The sequence below is a fragment of the Caloenas nicobarica genome, chromosome 10 (genome assembly GCF_036013445.1).
Source record: "Caloenas nicobarica isolate bCalNic1 chromosome 10, bCalNic1.hap1, whole genome shotgun sequence".
NCBI classification, from domain to species: domain Eukaryota; kingdom Metazoa; phylum Chordata; class Aves; order Columbiformes; family Columbidae; genus Caloenas; species Caloenas nicobarica.
In genome coordinates this window covers 13108657-13130221 of record NC_088254.1, presented here as the reverse complement: position 1 = coordinate 13130221, position 21565 = coordinate 13108657, and the positions used below count along the sequence as shown (strand labels likewise).

Genomic DNA, 21565 nt, shown 5'->3' with positions numbered 1-21565 from the left:
ACAGCCCGCTTGTAGTGCCTTGGCCTCGGTAACACCGAGCGCCCGGAACCGAAACGAGCAGCCCGGCGGGGCGCCGGGCCCACAGGGGCTGGCGGGGCAGGGAGCGCCCGGGGGCAGCCGCGGCGGGCGGGGCTGTGGGGAACCCCGCGCTCCCCGCGAGCCGTCGCCAGGCCGGACCCTGAGGAGCCAGCGCGGGAGGCGCCGATCCGCACAGCGCTGCGTCCCCCTGCTCCTCACACCACCCCCAGAGCCACCCCCGGCTCCGAGAGAGCTCCACGGCGGGAGCGGGTCCCCGCCCGACCCGGCCGCGCCCCGCAGGCCAGCGGCCTGGCGCCAGGCTCCCACCGCGGCCCGAGCCCGGCCCCGCGGCACCGATAGGGCCGCCGAGAGTCCCCGCCCCCGCGGGGGAGCGGAGGCTCGGGAAGGAGGGACGAACACGGCCGAGTTCCGCCTCAGCAGCCATGGCCGCGTAGCGTCTTCTCGGCAGCCGCGCTCGGACATGGGCCTGCCCCGGGCCGGCGGGCTGAGGCAGCGAGTCCCCGCGGCGGTGAGTACCCAGCCGGGCCCGCCGCGTTGGCCGGACGCGGCGCCCGGGCCGCCCGGGGAGCGAGGCCTGCAGGGTAGCCGGACTCGCCAGCCGCCTTCCTCCGGACGCGGCGGGAGGGGGCGGGCGCCCTTGGAGGGGATCCCCGAGCCCGCGGTGCGGGGAGAGAGGCGGCCCTCCGGGGGCTGCGGAGAGCGGGGGCAGCCGGCCTGGGCCGCGCGGGGGGAATCGGGCCTGGCCCGGCGGGCAGCCCTCCGGCCCGGGGCCGGCGGCGTGACCTTGGGCAGCCCGCAGTGCCCCCAGCCGGGGTGAGGCGGGAGCGGGGTCGGGAGGAGCCGGCCCGGAGCCCGAGAGCGGCCGGAGGAAGCCGGTCCGGGAGCAGCGCTTCCCAGCGGGCGCTGCCCCGGCCGGAGCGGCTGCGCTGTCATGGACACTGACTGACTGCCACAGCCGGCCGTGCCCGCGGGGCCCGGCCCGCACACGGGCTCTGCGGGGTCTTTCACTGCCGGATTATAAGCTTGGAGGAGTTTTCGGCCTCTCTGTCACCTCCCCGGCTTCTTAGCACTCATAGTGTTTCCATACACTTTGCAAATTTTAATTTACCTAAATGAGTACTGAAGCTATCTGTGTTCTTAGTTATATTGAATAACTTTCAAACTTTCTGTATAAAATCCAACTAATTCTTTTTAAGCAGCTTGACTTAGTTGTGGCTTCCCTCCCCATCAGTCAAACTGTTGGATGAGCAAAGTGTCAGAAAGGATTTTCTCCCTGCGCAGAACAAGCACTTCCCACGCCTGGCGGTGCAGGTGTTTTCAACATGGTCCATGGCCAGAGACAGACTTGTGATGTGTTGCTGCTGGTGGTACCCAGCAAAATGATGAAAGTTTGAGTGCTCTGTGTGAGCATAAAGGCCTGTGCTTTAAGAAGCCCCGATGGTTATCATCAGCCTGTGCATATTAAGTTACAGGTCTGCATCTTGTAGTATGAACAGTACCAGAGACTGAAAGAAAGGTAGAGGGGGCTCAGAGAGATAAATATGCTGGTTGATTTTATAGTTCAGTTGTGTTAAAATACCATATCTCTAGATTAGTATTGATGATCTTAACAAAACCAGCTCACGTACAGAGTACAGACAGTAAAAACTTCAAGAGAATGGCAGAACTTAGTGCTCATAAGAAACACGTTTCTCATTTCCTTAAGTCTTAGAGACAAAAATAAGTAGGTGAATAATACTTCATTACCTACCTGAGTTGGTGATGCATAGTACTTAGCATGTCAGTTTGTTTCAGACTCCGTCAGTGTATGCTGCTTGCAATATAACTGCTTCTGTATGTTGTTCTTGTGATGGTCATTCCACTTAGAGCTTACTCATATCCTCAGTAAAACAGACATGATAATTAGATGCTGAAAAACCTGTTACCAACAGGTATGTTTCCCTCTCAGTGTAAAACTATCCAAGTATCTTAAATGCCCATGAACATCCAAGCATGACTTCCCTTATATTTTGGGGATATTGGCCTGGTTTTCAGCACCCTAAGTAGGAAAAAGGAGCCTGAGATAATACTGTAGCTGGGGGCAGAACATAGTTTTGAGTTTGATCTTAATTTTTAAGAAAAAAAGTTGGAAAACCTGAAATAGGTTGTTTCCTCATCCTCACAGGCTGGATTATTATTTGATTTAACTATTATGGCTTCTTCAGTCCCTTATATTTGTTGTTTTGTGATCCAGTTCTCTTTTCTTGCTGCAAAAGAATATATCTCTCTTTCTTAGAGATGTACAGGAGATCCATATATATAATTGGAAGGGTTCATCACCCACAGCGTTGCCATTGTATTGATATGGTGATTATAAGTGTGGAGGGAAATGGAATTTTTGGCAGAAGTTAGTGTATTCTAGTCAACAGAGTTTGGAGCAGCAAGAGTTTATCCTGATGAAATGGATGTGATTCTGATAAGAAAGTACAGTTCAGTGCAGTTCTTCTAGTGGAAACAAATACAGACCTTGTACAGAACTTGCAGTAGCTGGTCGATCTGCATGCATTTCACTATGGTATGTTAACTACTCCTGAATGTCTTATTTCCTGCAACTTGTTTTGCTGGAGGAACCATTGAGATCAGGTCAGTTAGGAATTGGATATTTTCAAAAATTTAGGTTCAAAATCAGCTGGTTGTATTTATATACGAAGGAGCTGATTTGGATTCTGAAGTCCGTGTCTTCCCAAAGCCTGCTCAGAGAAGGAAAAAACCCTCATTCATTTGAGTATAAAGGAAAAGCAAGTTACAAACACATCTTAAAATTCAGGAGTTTTAAGGGTTGTTCTGAGTCAAGCAGTCAGCTGGCAGCTAGTGGTTAGCCTGTAGGTTAGTTATAGTAAGGAATCATTTGCTGCATAAAACTGAAAATGCTAGTTATAATTCCATAGTTAAGTTCTATATAGAAAAAGGAATTAGAAACTGCTACTGAAATCTCATATTAACTTATGACATATGCTGTATGTGTTTCTGTTAAAAAGGCTGCTGAGAATGTGATTTTTTTATATTTTTTTTTTTTTTTTAGAAAATGTTATTCCTGATCCATCCTTACTCATTTTACTGCAGAATATTGTATGAATTACACTTGAGAATTTACTAGTGTCTTTTGCCTTCCATTAAATGGTTCATCTTCCACATAATCTTGTTCTTTTACCTCATACACACACAGGCACAGTAATGTTATATTCATATCTGTTTTGGACGACATACTTAGTTACAATTTTCTGTCAGAACACAAGGAAATGCTGCCACTTAAGATTAAGAAAATACTGGTTACATAACAGAGCAAACATTGAAGATATATTTGGAAAGGACTTAGCTTCAAAGAAAAGGTCTATTTACAGTTCCAAGGGGAAAAAAAAAGCCAGGTAAAGACATGCTCTGAAGGTAGGATTAGACAAGCAATGCTAAAATCTTATTAGAAGTGAAGCCTTTCTTTGTAATTCTATGAGGTTGTAAAAAAAGTATGTCTTTGTTCTAGGCAAAAAAGCTTTTAGATTGGAAAGGTCGTTTACTTTGGGGCACGAGGTGTGTTTGTGTTTTGTTTCTACAGAACGTGATTCTTCAGATTAATTTTCTGACTTGTTTTCAGCACCTAAATATCTCACTGAAAATTAATTTTTTGTATTAAAATTAGTATTTATGGACATCATTCTTTACTTCCTAGAATTATCTGAAAATCAGTCTCATAAGGAAGGATTTTTGACAAGTTTATCAGCTTTGAAAAGTTGCTATGTAATTGGAAAATTAGCAAGTACAGCATCTGTGTTTAAGCAGCAAGTTATCTGGCTAGATACTGTTTAGTCTCTCTTGGCACGCCAGACCTTAAACCACAGAATCATCGTTAGACATGCATCTTACCTAATTTTTGCATTTATTTCCAACATGAACTTATCAAAGGTTTGGGTTCACTTGGTATCTTTATTTGATGGCCAGTTCCTAGACCAAGAACAGTCAACCTAGTGAAGCTGTGTGCAGTGGTACTTGGAAGAACACCAGCTGTGTGCCACGGGAAGGGATCACATTCCCACCTTGGCTTATCTTTCTCAGCCACACACGCCAGCTCTCTCCTTGCACAACCCATGCAGCCTTTCTGCCTCTCCAGCGAGCTGAGCTGGCTCAGCAGGAGGTTGGACAAGTACCAGACCAGTATGAGAAAGAGGGAGGGCAGTCAAGACCACCTCATTTGGTGGCAGTCAGCTACAGATCGATTCACGTGGGTGAAACTTCAGTCTGAGGTCACTGGCTGGTGGTGTTCTGGTCACGCTTGTCATGCTGCTCTCATCATCTTGAGGGTGGAAGGGAAATGCCCAACCTTCATCTTGTCAAAGGCCATGTGGGTTTTCACTACTAGGAAATAATTTATTTGCTGGGATTATTTGAGCATCTTCCGATTAGTTCCCCTTAATTTCTTCAGTACTTCTCGCACCTTAATGTCTCATGGCTAAAATAGCTTACTGAGTATTAGATTCAAAGATTTGGGGTTTTTTAGTTAGACTATCTGTATGAGACCTAGACTGCTCTGTGCAGAATGTCAGATGAGATGATGTAGTAGTCCCTTCTGGCCGAACTCTGCTTAACTATTTCATGTCTGTGTGTAGAGCATTTCCGAACAAAAGCAGAAAGACAACAGTACCCAGTTTAAGACCTACATCATGTCCAAGGAGTTTCAAGTCAACTTTAACAGTAGCAACCTTCCTTTTCTCAGCTTGTCTCTTACCAGGACATTAAAAGTCACTTTTTCAAGGGTGTAGTGTGTTTTTGCAGAGATTTGTGCTAAGCTAGTGGTAAAATAATTATCCATTACAAATTTCAGAGTACAGAGAAGTAAGCTAATTTTTTATGATATAGTTACTGGCTTTACAGTTGAATAAAGTTGCAGTATATGATGATTTTGAACATTCTTAAGTCAGCATTTCTTATTTTCTTACTCTTCTGTTAGCAACTTGTTGTTAACGTTCTTGATAAGTTACCTACAGTGGTTTCAAATAATTCTGTCACTTTGGGAGGATTGATTTATGCTGTTAGCTGTGCAGCTGCTCTGTTTGCACCTAGTGCTAGCTCACATAAGGTGAGATAGATTAGGTAATAACCGCATACAGGTAACTATAACTATATTAAAAGTCATTGGAACGTAACTGGGCTCTTCCTACTTTTGTTCTTTTCCCTCTAGAAAAATATTGATAGAGGCTGCTAAGAAGCTGTGCCATCCTAGAAGGAACATAAGTAACAACATTAACATGCCTGCTGTGGCATCCGTACCTAAGGAGCTATACCTCTGTACTTCATTGAAAGATCTCAACAAGAAGACAGAAATAAAACCTGAAAAGACGAGTACAAAGAGGTATATATATATATATTAATTGATTTTGAATTAATATTAGAAGTATTAGTGCTACTCTTCTGAGCAGGTTCCAGAACAACTATGTTGTGAATCTAAATTTCCTCAATTATTTCTGCTATGTATAAAACCTTTGATAGTCTTATGTATAGATCTCTCAACTATCACATCGAATATGCTTGTTGCCTACAAAATGTAACTCCACATACTGCCAAAACATGACTTGGACAGAGCACGATGCCCACGAAAATTTGCGTTCTTTGGGAAAAGGCTACGTAAATGCAAATTCTTAAAAGGATAAAAAGTTTAGCAAATGTGTGAATAGAAAATATTTTCCTCTAGTATTTTTTAGACAATCGCCAATTAACACTAATTAGTTTTTCCTCAAAAAAAAGTTATTTTTAGAAAGAAAGAGTACTTAAGGAAGAGTACTTTTTTCCATGTCTCAGTGCACTATTTAATTGCGGTAGATTTTAAATAAGGTTAGTTAACAAGCTAGCAAAGAGAAACATTATTTGGAGGAGCACAATTGTAATTCATATTTAATGAAAGCCTTATGTTAAGATGGTAAAATAGAATGCTTAAGATACGGGTAGAGGCTGTGAACACTTAAAACTGTATCTTTTAATGGAAGTGTGTTTGGGGACAAGTCAATCACATGCTTTACTCCTCTTCTTTGATTGCAGTTATGTGCAGAGTGCCCTTAAGATTTTCAAGGCAGCGGAGGAAAGCAGGTTGGACAGAGATGAAGAAAAAGCTTACATCCTGTATATGAAATATGTGACTGTTTATAACTTTATTAAAAAGAGACCCGATTTTAAGCAGCAGCAGGTATAAAAGCTTTCTGAGTGACATCTTCTGCATTGGTAGAAATATTAGAAGTACAGAGAATTACACTAATGCACATTCAGAGGATTACACTGGTACTAAGTAAACTGTCTCATGATATTTTTTCCTTCCTATTTATTACATGTCTATTGCTAATTGCTTTTACAGTTTATTTTTTAAACATGTAAAGTATAAATTGTCAGATCTGTCAATATTTAATACCAATTCTCTGTACAGTAGCAGCTCTTGATATGCACAGAAGTAGGCATTATTAAGCTGTACTATTAATACGTGGGGTGATGCTTGTAATTTTAGGATTATTTTCATTCAATTCTTGGACCTACAAATTTAAAAAAAGCTATTGAAGAAGCTGAAAGACTGTCAGAGAGCCTTAAACTCAGGTACGTGAATACAGTTAATAGATATTGTTCATTATACCTGAAGCCTGTATATGTGCAATTGCGGGTTTTCCTTGTACTTAGTAGTAGGGGATTGCACTTGAGTAGACCTTAGATACCCAAAACTCTTGAGACCTTAAATTGTTTATCCACAGAAGTCTGTCGTTAGGGATAATTGTTGTCATCACATACTCCAATAACTTGCCACTGTATACATTTGCTCAGTTCTTAATAACTATGATTTGTTGATATTGTCTTCTATATTTGTTTAATGACTAAGAAAAAGAAACTACAAGATATAAATTATATATACATTAGAGATGATCAAGAGTCATTTCCTCCTTACTCTTTTCATCATAAGGTCATCTGAAACCAAGTATACTAATGAATGTTCCTAATATATAAATATGTTAAAAAGTCCTCCTTGTGTGGATTGAGTGTACACGAACAAAACACATTTTTTAATCTTTAGTTAGCTACTACACCTTTTGTCTACCTCTGCCACATGCAGACATGCGTGGAAATGCGGTTTTGTCAGTATGTAACTGAGCTGATGCTAACGGGCTTTTGGGTCGCTCATTTACAACTGTCAAGTTACATGTCTTTGTGCTGTAAGCCACAAAATTGTGTCGGGAAGACGTTGTAAGGTAGAATCTATCTTTAGGTGATATTTAGTCCAGTATGTCTTGCTTCCGGCCTTATCTTCTTCTCACATCCTTAGCAACTATCTTTCTTGCCCCTTTTTCATAGTTTTTGCTCTTTCTTTTCAGCCAGGTACATTTCCCTTCCCATGTTCCTCCCCCACAGGTATTATTGTGCAAGCACATTCTATGCACTTTGAAGTGCTTAATCCATACAGTTAGTTTAGGTGAACAAGGAAATGAGAGTGTAGTTACATGTATATGAAAAGAGACTTTCCAAAAATGTCTTATGATGCTATGGATGAAACACTCTTTAGATTTTCCTTATTTTTAGTTAAGAGTATTACAGTTCAACAGAGCTACGAGTTCACTGTAAGAATATACACTGATAGAATTATAGAAACCCAAAATTGAGAGTCTTAGTAGCTTGTGGCTTTTTATGAAGGGAACAGATTTTGAAAGTTGACACAATTAATAACTTTCAACTACTATGGGCAAAATGTATATATATTTAAAGGGAATACAAATGAAATATGACTCCTGTGTAAACTACAGAAGTGGTTTCAGGGAAATTATTTGTATAATTTGTTCTTCAGGCAGTAGGCCAGCAAATAGTTTGAATGTTAATTGTTAACTAAAAGTGGAGCTGCTGAAACACCGTTTGTATAGGAGCAGGAATACCTACGTGAATGACCTGCTATGTGCTTCAAAGGCATAAATGGGAAATTGATGGTAAATATTCCATATTAACCAAATTAAACTAAAAATCTGAAAAGTGCTTTAGTGCCATTAACTCCAAATAACAAAATGCTCTGTTCTCACTCACAATGCCTTTGCCAAATCAAGAAGCCTGTTTGAAAAATAAAATTACAGACTTGCAGCCTCCTTCGTATTAGTGGCCAATTAGTGGAGTAGATTTGGAGTCAGAGTTTAATTTAATGATCTAGTTTGTTAACACAGTGCTTTTGATATGAAATACAGCTGTGTTGTCATTGTCATTTTAATTCTGATTAGGCAACATCTGATTAAAATCAGTAATTATTAATACAGTTCACTGTTGATGTTTCACTGCTTAGTTCAGTCATCAAAACTGTTCAAAACATTCTTTTTTGTTTTATGGATTACTAGTAGCCCTTAAGCTTCTCAGTTATATTAAACATAATTGAATGCCATTTAACAGTGATTATGACTATACAAACCTGCAGCTGGTGATCTAAAAGCTGTAGTTTGGAGGTTTACAATATCATGATTATCCTTACAAAGGCAAAAGGCTGGGAGGTTAATTTTAAAGCCTAAGGCTTTATGAAAAGGACAGCAGTATGCAAGACCTAGGTTTACCAAAACTCACAAGCACACATGATTCTTGCATTGACTTCACTGAAGCTTCAGTGTTTGAAACAAATAGGTGAGGACATAAGAGTACTATAAAATCAGTTTCTCAGAAAAAGGAAATTTAGATAAGTGACCTAACTTACTCCTACCTGTTATTGTTAGCCCTGTTGTAAAACCAAGGACAATACCTGGGATGATTGTTATAATATATTGAAGTTTACCTGTAAGTCACCAATACTTACTCTTGCCTCTACAAAATAAAGTCTATTATTAATACATTTATTGACATCATAGCTAAGCATGACCCCAGCTGTAGAGAAAAAGAGTTAGCCTTAAGAGCAGTGGCTATGAAATTGGACCCAAAATAGGATTTAAGAATAAGAAAAACCAACCCAAGAGTAGGAGAAATAACGTCATGCAGTCATGGAGGAAAATGAAACACAAAAATTGTCAATACCTTAACTTTTTAAAATCTTGAAATACTTTTTTTCCCCTGCCTGAAGACTTGATGATTCTGATGTTAATTATCCAAGGCTAGCCAATAACACAATATTGAAAAAAAGCTTTTTTTATTTTCCCCCAATAGATATGAGGAAGCTGAAGTTCGGAAAAAACTTGAAGAGAGGGACAAACAAGAGCTGCAGAAAAAGCAAGAACCAAAAGATGATGGAAAGAGTTCAGCCAAAAACTCCTCAGAAAGTACTGTGGATTCCAAAGGAAAAAGCCAAAGGGTAACAGAGTGTTTACAAGCTCTCTAATTCACCCTAAATGTAGAGTTTTAATCTAGCATTTGATCTCTGCTAGTAGCTGTTTCCAGTTCAGAATCGTAGTGTGTGGGTTGGTTTGTTTGTTTGTTTTCAGACCAATTTTTTGTCTGACCAATTTTCTTCAAGCTCTATTAAAGTCAGTGTCTGTTGGCCACCTTGGCTCTGAGTATTAGATACTAAAATAACTTTTTTTTATCTCCTTACAACACAGGTTAATGGTGAGAGGAAGCATTCCCTGGAAAGAAAGGATCAGTCTGACAGTCTGAGTGGTAAGAGATGCAGTGTTCACACAGATGTGCAAAAGGTCTCCATATGACTATACAGCTGTTACCTAATTTGATTAAATTCTAGTATTTCCTGCATTTCAGTAACAGCAACTTAGTAATTAATTAAGCTCTGTATTGCAGCCATCATAATTTCTTTTGAACTTAGAAAGCTGTACTTAGTTTTTCAACAGTTTAATAACTAAATCGAACTAGCCCTAAAGCAGTCAAATTAGAAAGAAAATGTCTCCTCAACTGACAAGAAAAAGATCCAGGCAACACTAAAATGCATCAGCTCTCTCAGTTAAATAAGAATTTTTTTCTTTCCTTTCCCAACCTCCTGGTTTGTGTTCCTGTAATAAATATGTGAAAATGTTCTCTCGAGTTCTTAACTGAAGAGGAACATCTGCAGCTTGTAGTTTACAAATGCTTGCCTATATAGCTTGATTTAAATGAGACCACAAAAAGTTAAACTAGTTTATCACTGAAATGTTCAGTATTGTCTAATTCAGCAGATCAGGTGCTAATCACCACAGCAGTGGGAGCGGAAGGTCCAATGTGTTTATTCTGTAGTGTCTCACCTCTGTGGCTTTGTGGGACTTCTCTGTTTCATCTGTTTGCAGTCTTGGTTGCACCAGTCAGATGTGATCATAGCTATCTCCACTTATAATGTAGCTTTTTACATCTAATAGCTTCTCTATTTCAAGGAGCAGTCACAGCTGAGAAACTGTTTGCGATGATGTCGGACAAAAGTATTGAATTGATTATAATGGATGCTCGAAGACTGAAGGATTATCAGGAGTCCTGTATTCCAAGATCTATCAGTGTCCCAGAAGAAGCTATCAGTCCTGGGTATGAAATAATGTTAAATGATAGTGGAATATTTATTTTTATAAATTGACTGTAAAAAAAATTACATGCTTTTAAAGCTTGTATACTTAGTTTCAGAGTCCCCAATATATACTATGGGTGAGATGTATCTGGACAGCTCTGTTCTTGCATGTACTGGCTTCCAGCCAAATCATGTTTATTTTATCCAGGCACATAAACAGATTATATACCAGACAAAATGTTACTAGTACATTTGTCTCTAAATGCCTATTAATACATTTCAGAGTTACTGCTAATTGGATTGAAGCCAGGCTCCCAGAGGATTCTAGAGATCCATGGAAGAGGAGAGGACACTTTGATTATGTTATACTGCTAGACTGGTTTAGTTCTGCTGAAGACTTAAAGCTAGGAACAACTCTTCAGAGCCTGAAAGATGCGCTTTTTAAGGTTGGCAAGTTTCATGTTTTATATTAATTCATCTCAATAAATAATAAGGTCCTGAAGCACGAATAATTGCAAAGTATATGGAAAACTTAATGACACTTCAGGCAAACATCTTGGTTCAGTTTTCAAAGACTGCTTTTTTTGATAGCAGAAGCGTAGTCTGAAGTTTCACATTCCCATGCTTGTGGTCTAGTAGAGGACAGTACAATTTGTTCGATAGGTGAACAGCAGAACAATTCAACTCCCCTCCTCAACAGCTGTCTCAGAGTTCTTGGCTGACAGAGTTATTTGGGAAAGTACTTAGTACTGTTTGCCAGAAACATTGTCACTCTCCTTTATTAGCAAGGGTAACTTTATTCATGGGAACTGGCTGGTCTTCTGCACAGACAGGCCAAAGAAGGCAAGACTTTGCTGTCCTGTCAGCCAGGCACTTTCTAGAACAGAGGAGTTTTGGTAAAGGAGATCCCAGAAATACTTAGAGCATGGTTAAGTTTGGGCATTATTGAAAATACCTTTTAGAGAAACCTGAATTTAAATTTGGGCTTTATCAGTGCAAGGAGCTTTTAGACTCAATATTAAGCAGATTCAAGTCAGAACTCTGGCTGTGCTGTCCCTGCTCTTTTATCTAGGTGACTCGTGCAAAAGGCTGCACATCTTTCTGTTAGCCAGGCATTCAAGACTGGCATTCAGAGATCATTCAAGGAGTTCTCCCTGTTCATTGCTTTGCAGAATAGTCTCTGAATCTCTGTGCCTTGTTCATGTTCCAGTACTGGGGACCTCAGGAGGAGGCCAGTCTGGAACCTGAACTCTCAAGGGTTTTTCAGAAAGCAAATGTTATGCTTTCTAAAGCCAATGCCCCTAACCACTCAGCAAACTTACCAGATAAGAAACTGAAGCAGATATTATAACAAAAACAATTTTCTGCATGGAGGATCGTTACGTGAAGTAGTAGTGTTTCTTTTGATACTGGAAATATTCAGACCCTGTGGTAGGTAGAGCCAGGAACCTGTGTTGGGCATTCTCCAAACACAACGGGGATCCACGTTCCTCAAAGGGTTTTTGCAGCCTGTTTAATTCTTATTTTAAAGTTTCAAAAGTAACCTGTCTCTTAATGTAATGACTAGACACAGAAATTTCAACAACTTAAGATGTAAAAGTTTCTATTTTTAAATTATTTCAAACTTCTTTTTCTTTTAGTGGGAAAGCAAAACTATACTGCAGAACGAACCTTTAATTCTAGAAGGAGGTTATGAAAACTGGCTCCTTTGTTTTCCTCAGTACACAACAAATGCTAAAGTAACTCCACCCCAACGTAGCAGTAGTGAAGCAGTGACTGTTTCTTGTAAGTATAAGGGATCACCGCCCCCTCTCCACCAAGTGTTTAATATTACTGGATGTATCTTTAATTCATGCAAATACGTTTGGGATGGCATTGTTCTGCCTAGATCTAAGTTTTGGGGTGGAACATGGGGGTTATTTTGCTTTTGTGTTTTTGTCTCGAGCGCTCTCTCATGCTTCCCTCCTCTCTCCCTTCCTAAAGTGGATTTTACGTATCCATCTCTGGAAGAGCCAGCTCCTGTTCCACCTGTTGCTGCTATAAAGCCATCTCCAACAGAAGTGATTGAAAATGAAGAAACGGGAGATAATTTGGAAGAGAGAATAAAATCACTTAACAGACCAAATGTACAGGATGCTGCTGCTGTTCCAAAATCTGACAGCTCATTTGTAGTTAATCCAGTATCGATTACAAGAACTATCCCTGAGGTAAGCTGTGCTTTTTTCCAGACATAAAATATAGTTCATCTACTAGAGACCCACCACATGCAGAATCCCAAATCCACAGACACATACTCAGTATTTGTTCAAGCTTTGTACATAAGTACAGTGGTACAGAGACTGGTGACCTGTGACGCCATGGTAATGAATATACAGAATTTTATGAAACTGAATACGTGTAACATAATTGCAGAGCTTTTTGTGAATATTTTGATATACGCACCTGAGAAACTGAAGGTCAGGAAACCATCATTAATTCAGAAAGTCTATAAGCCATCTTTTCTACTCAAAACACACACATGATAAAATACAGAAAGGGCAGTTAGGCCATGGCTTACCCTGGCTGTTCCAGAGGTCTGCTTTCCAGCGACTGTCTTTTTCTTCAAATAATAAACCATTTAGGTGGTTTGTCACTCTTGGCCCAGTAGTGGAAGTATAGGGATTTGTTTCTTCCTTTCATGAGTATAAAACTTTCTAAAGACAACTTTGTAGAGTCCTTGCACTAAAATAATGTTTTCCTTAAGAGACAACACTGAAGTCAAACTCTTTCACCCTTTTAGATACTGCCTTTAATACATATTTCAGCCAAGAGACCCTAAACCTTATTTCTGTTCTCCCCCGACCTAGACTAGCTTTTATTTCTTCAGAACTTCTACTTCAGCATCAAAACCAACTTGCTTTCCTAGGTCTGAGCATAAGCCAAGCCATTCTTAAATACTACTCGATCACATGCTCTGTCACATGATTGAGAGAGCCCAACCCAGTGAGGCTGCTTGATTGCCCTGAAATGTTCATCTTTGAAAGCTTGAAAATTAAGAGTTGCAGTATTCAGTGCTTAATGCTGACCTTATGGTTCTGTAGGGCTTGTTGATTCTTATCTCACAGCTGGAAGTTAAGTGGATACCTGATTTTACTAAAAAGCAATTTGAGTTACCAGATCTAGTGACACTGAAAGTTCACTGTCTCTCTGGCAGAGGTCAACTTTATATTATCTTTATTCTCTTATAAATCTCACTTAGAAGCAGCTTAGTTAAGGGGGCAGTAATAGCTGTAGTGAACTGTTCTACACTTCGTGTTACAGGTTGATCGTACTAAAAAGCCTTCGCTAAAAATCTCTGATGATAACAGACCAAAATCTGAAAGCACAGTCAGTGACAGCCAGCCTGTTGAGAATGGACGAATAGTTCCAGACCGGTCCACAAAGCCATTACGTGATGCAAAGAGCATTCTGACAGAAGAAGAAAAAAGTCGTGTACACGCAGAAACTGCTGCTCTGTTAGAAAAAAACAGACGGGAAAAAGAACTTCGGGAGAGGCAACAAGAAGAACAGAAAGAGCGTCTCAAGCGCGAAAGAGAAGAACAAGAACAAAAAGCAAAAGAAGAACAGAAGGAAAAGGAACACAAAGAAAAGCTACAGCAATCCAAAGAGGACAGAGAACAGAAGGAGAGGGATGAGCGAATAAAAAGAGAGCAGGAGGAAAAAGAACAAGAGCAAGTACGCAAAGAAGCAATAGATGCAAAAAGGCAAAATAAAAATGAACTAGAAAGCACTGGTGCAAAAAGAATTGAGATGGACAAAATATCTATGGAAGAAATAGAAAAGGGAACTCAAACACCAGAAATGCAGAGACGTGCACTGGGTGATACATCTCAGACCTTTGTGACTGTTTCAGGCAAGGTTAGTGAAAATCATTGCCAAATATGGAGTAATTATTCAGGATGATTTGTGAGTGCATACTCTAATATTCATCTAGAAATTTTAAATACATCATTGGATTTTTTTATTTTGACTATTTTTACATAAATGTACATGAGAAATTTAAAACCAAGACTCAAATAGATAGATTTTTTTTTTTTTTTTTTTTTTTGCAAGACAGCCTCAATTCTTGCTTGCAGGTGGGCAGCAAGGAATGATCATACGATAACAAAACTTCCCACTGACATGGGGGAAGGGATGGTTCAGAGGCTGCAGTCCTCTGTTTCAAAAATAGAGGCATGGGGGCATTTTGTCTCTTATACCAGCCTCGTACTGTATTTTATAATGTTGTAATGTATGCTAGGGACAGAATTGTATTATCATGACAAACTCTTTTCGTGCCCCCAGCTGCGTAAATGCTGATATAACAGGATTTTGTTGGCTGACATAGGAAGCAAAGCAATAACCTATTCTACTATTTTTGCTGAGAACAGTTTAGTTCCAACTCTTTGGTCGGGGGGGGGTTACAGTTCCTCCTTTCCTTAAAATCTTGAGAAAAATCGCAAAATTTCTGCAAGTACAGGAATCATGTGATCATGAAACAGGAGCCATTTGTGAAGCTGAGTTAACAACAGTACAGATGTTTTTAAAACCGTTTCTCAAGAAGATGCATTAGAATATTTTTCTCTCCTTTTGCAATTGCAGTTGTTATTTGACCAAACTTTGATGCTTGTGTAAGGCAAATGCCCAAGGAAGCCAAAACTTCCTGGGCAATCTCGGCACAGTCATTCTTCAGCTTTTGACTGACAGAGCAACTGCACATAATCCCCAAATGACTGCCTATCATAAAATAAATCCATAATGTTGGCCACAGTGTGCCTTTTTCATGGAGAGGCTTTGTCGCAGTGAGCAGTAAAACGGAAAAAAGTCTTTCATTTAAAAATAAATTGTAAACCCCACAGCTTTTAGAGGGGAAAGTAGCGTAGGTGGAACTTTGGCATTTTACTTCTGAGCTCTTGAAATTACAGAACAGATTGTGTTATGTCATGCAACATTCAGCTACGAAGGCTGTTCCAGCAAATTGCCTATACAATAGACTAGGAAGAATAAACATGATGTGTAGATACCTGCTGTAACCACTTCTTTGTGGCATGTGCATTTAATAATCAAAAGAAAGTATAACTCTGCTTTTTCCCTATTTTGCTTTATCAGCATTTTTTTACTGACATTCCAGATGAAAACTGAAAGCCTTCTCTCAAAATCTTTTACAGCAAACTGGGGTTAAAGGACAACCAGACAGTGGAGCTCAAAAGCCAGGACCCCTTAGAGAGGATTCTGAACAAGATACTGAAAGACTTAAAGTAAATACAATGTGTTTTATGTAGCCAAAACCAATCAAGCGCAGATGCTTTATGATTATTATGCTAAATTCCACCTCATTTCAGTTTTTAAAGTCATGATCTTAAGAAAAGACTATGCCATGTTTACAGTTGCTTGTTTGCTTTTTTTAATTTGTCATATCCATCTGAAAAAATATTTGAAGCTTTCACTAGAAATCTTCGTATGTTTCTGATGGCATTAACAAGCATTCCCCACTTGTTCGTCATCTCACGCATACTCACATACTGCTTTGAAAGGGAGAAAAGATCATCCATATGTTTTTAATAGAAGCACATATTCCTAATAAAAGTAGGTTTTTTAATGGAAAAAATTGAATATTCAGACTTTTGAGACTGAATTGTCCTTTTATTTCTGGAGCATTTTTGTTTAGGTTGAGTGATACAAAATAGTGATACTACATTATCATTACAATAGATTGTATTTCCAGCTATAATCAAAGATTTCTTGTTGAACTGTTTTACATTAAATCATGTAACTATATAGGGAAAGGCATAGGCAGCTTGCTGCTCTGCATAAGTAACTGTACGTACTTCACATTTCTGTTTATTTACTAGTCTCAGCGGGAGCCATTAATGAGAGCGCGAAGTGAAGAAATGGGAAGGGTAATACCAGGACTGCCTGCAGGCTGGGCAAAGGTAACTTTCTCTTCTGTTATAATCAAGGTACCTTGTGCAGTTTAGTAATGCATTTCCGCTTGTCTTATTTCTAAGTTAGATAATTTGGTCTCCGCCCCCCCTCTCCCCTGCAACTTGTACAGTTATTTTCTGAATTTTAATGTTATTTGTAATGAAACCAGGAGAGCTCATCTGCTGTTTCTGGTACTAAGCAGTTGATGTGTAATATGCATTTTAATGAAAGTGGTGCCTTCCAGTAAACTTAATCCATTAAGTATTGAGGCCAGTTACACCTGTTAACATCTCAATATTTGAAAAACTCATGCACTGTTCTTACAGTAGTTTAAAAATAGGTAAGTAAGTTAATGATGGATTTTTCCTTCTTTTTGAAACAATTTGTTTTCTTTCCCCAAGTTTCTGGATCCCATCACTGGAACCTTTCGTTACTATCACTCGCCAACAAATACTGTTCATATGTATCCACCAGAAATGGCTCCTTCATCCACTCCCCCATCAACCCCTCCAACTCAAAAACCCAAGCCACAGGTGACTGTTGAACGAGAAAGAGAACACTCCAAACTGAAGCGCTCCTACTCTTCCCCAGATATAACCCAAGCCATTCAGGAAGAAGAGAAGAAAAGGATTCCTGTAACTCCTGCAGTCAATCGTGACAATAAGTATGTTCAATAAGTTATACCACAACTCATGCAATATGATAGCATATAAGACTTGCTTTGTGTTTAACCAGCCGAAATTTGCTAATATTTTCCAAGTAGGTCTGAAAGGATGCAAGAGTGATAGACTTAAATTTCATTGCTAGAAGTTCAACATGTAGGGCAGTTATCTTTTGAGAATTAATGTTAATATGCGACAATTACATGAATTTCAGAGGTCACAGTGTAATTGGACAACAGTTGCTTTTTAAGCAGTAGTATTTGTGTTAACATATTAAATGCCAGTCCTCTGACAGCTTATGAAATGCAGAGGTTTTGGTTTTTAAACTGGGTTAAGTCAACAGCTAAGTCTTTATCTGTTAATTTGAAAAAATATCCCAATCATGGCATTTGGTGACAAGTTGTGCCAGGTTGTTTCATTCCCTGCAAGGGAGGGCAGTTCTCTTGGCTTACGTGCACAGCCTTGTCAAGTCTGAGAGTCCTAAAAAATAATTTCTTCCTTACAGGCCAGTCTCTTACACTAAAGCAGAAATCTCAAGACTTTCTGCATCACAAATTCGGAACCTTAATCCTGTGTTTGGGGGATCGGGACCAGCTCTTACAGGACTCCGTAACCTAGGGAACACTTGCTATATGAATTCCATATTACAGTGTCTGTGCAATGCACCTCACCTGGCTGATTATTTTAACAGAAACTTGTATCAAGATGATATCAACAGGTAACAATCTCTTATTCTCATCCTTTATAACTGAAGGAAAGTTAGTTAATTCAAAAAAATCACTTAGTGGAGTTAAGGAGGCTGTGTTTGATTTGTTGGGGTTTTTTTAAGTAGGAGACAAACACTAACTTCTAAGTGTCTTGACATTTTCAAAATTTGTGTGTGCGACAAATTAGGTTTTACTGGACAGTCTTAATTAAGTTGTGCTTACCACATTCATAAAAACAAGTGTACTAGAGTCTCCTAAAACCAAACAGCATATTTAAATAGCAGCTTACAAAACAAGCTGGAAACAGCTGTGCCTTCCGTCAGCCCAGTCTTGAATATGGAACTAAATTACAGCACCAAAGTAGACTAAAATTTTAACTCAGTCTAACAGCCAGTTTTTCTCAACCTAAAGAAATTACTTTGAAGTTGGGTTAATGTTTTGAATTAATAAGAATAATGTTAAAAATAATTAAAATAGTTATTTGAATGGCTCACTTTTTGTGTGTTTTGGTTTTTTTGTGTGGGTGTTGCTTTTTTTTTTTTTGTCTGTTTAATTGTATAGGTCAAATTTCCTGGGGCATAAAGGTGAAGTGGCTGAAGAGTTTGGTGTAATAATGAAAGCTTTATGGACAGGACAGTATAAGTATATCAGTCCGAAAGACTTTAAAATTACAATTGGGAAGATTAATGACCAATTTGCGGGATACAGCCAACAGGACTCTCAGGAATTGCTTCTCTTTCTGATGGATGGCTTGCATGAAGACCTAAATAAAGTAAGCAAAACACTTATAACAAATGATACATCTGTCAGATGATCAAGAGAAATAAATTTTTAAAAGACCTTCTTATTTCGTAAAAAGATTATGTTACTGGAACCTTGTTCAGAAGGAAATGCTAGTATTCAGAATTAAAGTAGGAATTTATTTTGAAACAGTATAAGGTACTGAAGGGAGTAATAGAAGAAGCCTGACTAGGTAAGAAATGGATGGCTACGCTGACGTGTTTAAATATTCTTGCAAATGTTCAATAGTACGCTTACCTATAGATGAGACTTCCTATTTTTATATATGTTAATATATGGCTGTGGTATTTAAACTTCTGTTATCCAGGCTGACAACAGGAAAAGATACAAGGAGGAAAACAATGATCATCTTGATGACTTGAGAGCAGCAGAACTAGCCTGGCACAAACACAAACAGCTCAATGAATCCATCATTGTGGCGCTCTTTCAAGGCCAGTTCAAATCTACAGTGCAGTGTCTTACGTGTCACAAGAAGTCCCGGACCTTTGAGGCTTTCATGTATTTGTCGTTACCGCTCGCATCCACCAGTAAATGTACGCTGCAGGTATGCTGGTACGGGGAGAAACAGCTCTTGAAGGAAAAACATTTCCCTGTGACTTCATTGTGGTGTTGCTTCTGCACAGCGCGTTGCTGAAGGCGTTGGTCAATATTCCAGCTTAATTTACGCTAACCTGAAACATGGACAGATCTGAGTCTTCGTTGTTCTTTAAATTCTTCTAAAATGTAAAAAAAAAAAAAAGAAAAAAATCCTTAAAAGTTTAAAAATACAAGCAGGATAGAAATATTGAAGCCACAGTAACAGAAAATATCTGTATAGTATTTATTTTTGTAGGTCATAGTATAAATATTTTGTGTTTTTAAACAAAATATTGTAAGTATATTTTGAAGTACTTGCAGCTAATTAATACAAGCAGTAAAATTTATTTCTGTGCATGGATTTAACTCACTTTTCCTCATTTTTGTGAAACATAGCACACAGGTACTTGGGGCAGGTTAACAAACAAGTGGGAGACAAATATTTTTGCTATAATTTTATAAATACCTGCCTTTCACAGTCTGTTTGTATTTTGTTTTAGGAATGCCTTAGATTGTTCTCCAAAGAGGAAAAGCTCACTGATAACAATAGATTTTACTGTAGCCATTGCAAAACTCGAAGGGATTCTTTGAAAAAAATAGAAATTTGGAAATTACCACCTGTTCTTCTTGTGCACTTGAAACGGTAAGAGAAACAGCGATCGGTGAAAATTAATTAGGATGAAGTGACCAGGCTTTGATGGAGATTGATTGTTCCATTGCAATAGGTAACCATTTTTAATTAGAGAAAGTTCCAGATAAAATTCTCATAACATTACAACTGGAAACATATTTTAATCTGATGCTTGTTTTATTGGGCTGTACTTCACAAAGCACTTTTACAAGTAATCTCACTTCATTTGTGCTAAGAAACACATGTGCAAGCATTAACAGAATTGGGGGCCAAATGTTTTAGTTGATCATGTCCTGGTTAAAAACAGGGGAAACAAATATGTTTAATGTTCTTAAACAGCTTGTGAACAACCTGCAACTTTTTAAATTATGCTTTTTAATACTCTAGATTTTCCTATGATGGAAGATGGAAGCAAAAGCTTCAAACTTCTGTAGATTTCCCATTGGAAACTCTTGACCTTTCGCAGTATGTTATTGGTCCAAAGAATAACTTGAAGCGATACAATCTGTTTTCAGTATCAGTAAGTAACCACGTCACATGTCAAAGTTCAGCTGGTCTTTATGCCAAGACTTGGGTGAGCCTGTGTGATTCATCGAGGTTTCCAGGCTGCCTACCTGGTTGCAGATTAAGTTGTATTCTAAAATGAATTATGGGTATTTAGTAAAAATCTCACATTCTAGTTTATTTCCCTAACCAGGGAAGAAATGGCAGGTTTCGAGGCCATTAATTCTTTTCTTTTATGTTTGCAGAATCATTATGGCGGGTTGGATGGAGGGCACTATACAGCCTATTGCAAAAATGCTTCAAAACAACGCTGGTTTAAGTTTGACGACCATGAAGTATCTGAGATCTCAGCATCATCTGTGAAATCCTCAGCTGCATATATTCTCTTTTACACCTCTTACGAACAGCGAGCAGTGGATGTGGCCACATAAAGCAGTGTGGGTTAAGAAAGCTGGTTTTCTTTTTATAAGAGCAAAGTAGGTATGGGAACGCATATAAATATGCAAAACTATGACAAATATAGTCACAGATACTGGGATGGTTGCAGCAGCTTTTCTGCAAGCAGGCTCTTTCTGGTCAGTATTAGTGCTTAACAATCAGAAGACTGATTAATAATGCTTGTGGTAGTACTGCCATCTGTGAAACCATTTAAAAAGCATACTTGCATTACCATTTATTTAAGAAACAACTATATTTTTAGTCTGCTCCAAAATTAAATTCTAGCTTAGTCATCTGAAATCTATTAACAAGTAGTTTAAAATGTCTTAAAATCCCAAGGCATATCTTGATTTTTTTTTTTTTTTTTTTATTTTTTTATTCCACTGTTATGGCCTTTTCACATTTCTAACCTTAAGCTTGATTCTACTGTGAATACTCTAGAATGATGTAAACAGTTAGGAATGTAAGTGTACATACTGATTGCATACTTGCACATCGGAACTATGTATATAATAAAATATTGTCCTTTTTGTGAGAATCTCTCAAACTCAGAGGATTGCGTTTGTTTGCCAGCTCTAAGTAATTGCAACACTACTTAATAAAAAAGCAGAGCTGTGTTTTTTTTTCTGTTAGCTTTTGTCAATATTTGTGCACTTCAGAGTTATTCTAAACAAACAAGATTTTCCTTTTTAATTTTTTAATATAAATTTTCATGTACACATGCATTAAGAACCTTAATGAAAAAATGATTTAAAAATATATCCTGTTAAATGTATGTTTGGGTTTGGTGTTTTCATTCTCGACTAGTTGTATGATGGTCAGGATT

General features: G+C 38.8%; 1 protein-coding gene across 3 annotated transcripts; it reads left to right on the top strand.

Moving 5' to 3' along the window:
* The first annotated feature begins 432 nt into the window (after nucleotides 1–432).
* Nucleotides 433–21564, top strand: USP8 (ubiquitin specific peptidase 8). Of its 3 annotated transcripts, none has more exons than XM_065642062.1 (20): nucleotides 433–547; nucleotides 5249–5419; nucleotides 6103–6247; nucleotides 6560–6645; nucleotides 9202–9346; nucleotides 9594–9651; nucleotides 10356–10497; nucleotides 10761–10923; nucleotides 12118–12262; nucleotides 12461–12684; nucleotides 13778–14374; nucleotides 15664–15753; nucleotides 16348–16428; nucleotides 16822–17084; nucleotides 17588–17800; nucleotides 18351–18561; nucleotides 18898–19134; nucleotides 19667–19809; nucleotides 20185–20317; nucleotides 20547–21564. In XM_065642062.1, exons 2-20 carry the CDS (start codon nucleotides 5316–5318, stop codon nucleotides 20730–20732), a joined length of 3366 nt encoding a protein of 1121 aa, XP_065498134.1. In that variant the 5' UTR covers nucleotides 433–547; nucleotides 5249–5315; the 3' UTR covers nucleotides 20733–21564. The 3 variants fall into 3 exon arrangements, with proteins under 3 accessions (XP_065498134.1, XP_065498133.1, XP_065498135.1); XM_065642061.1 differs by having other exon boundaries at nucleotides 10353–10497; XM_065642063.1 differs by lacking the exon at nucleotides 15664–15753 and having other exon boundaries at nucleotides 10353–10497; nucleotides 20547–21563.
* Nucleotide 21565: the final 1 nt, after the last annotated feature.

Bases quoted from the DNA above. Each gene is read 5' to 3' on its own strand.
- USP8 (XM_065642061.1), top strand. From the start codon at position 5,316: ATGCCTGCTGTGGCATCCGTACCTAAGGAGCTATACCTCTGTACTTCA. The intron at 18,562-18,897 runs GTAAGCAAAACA...TCTGTTATCCAG, and splicing joins TGCATGAAGACCTAAATAAA to GCTGACAACAGGAAAAGATA. The intron at 19,810-20,184 runs GTAAGAGAAACA...TTAATACTCTAG, and splicing joins CTTCTTGTGCACTTGAAACG to ATTTTCCTATGATGGAAGAT.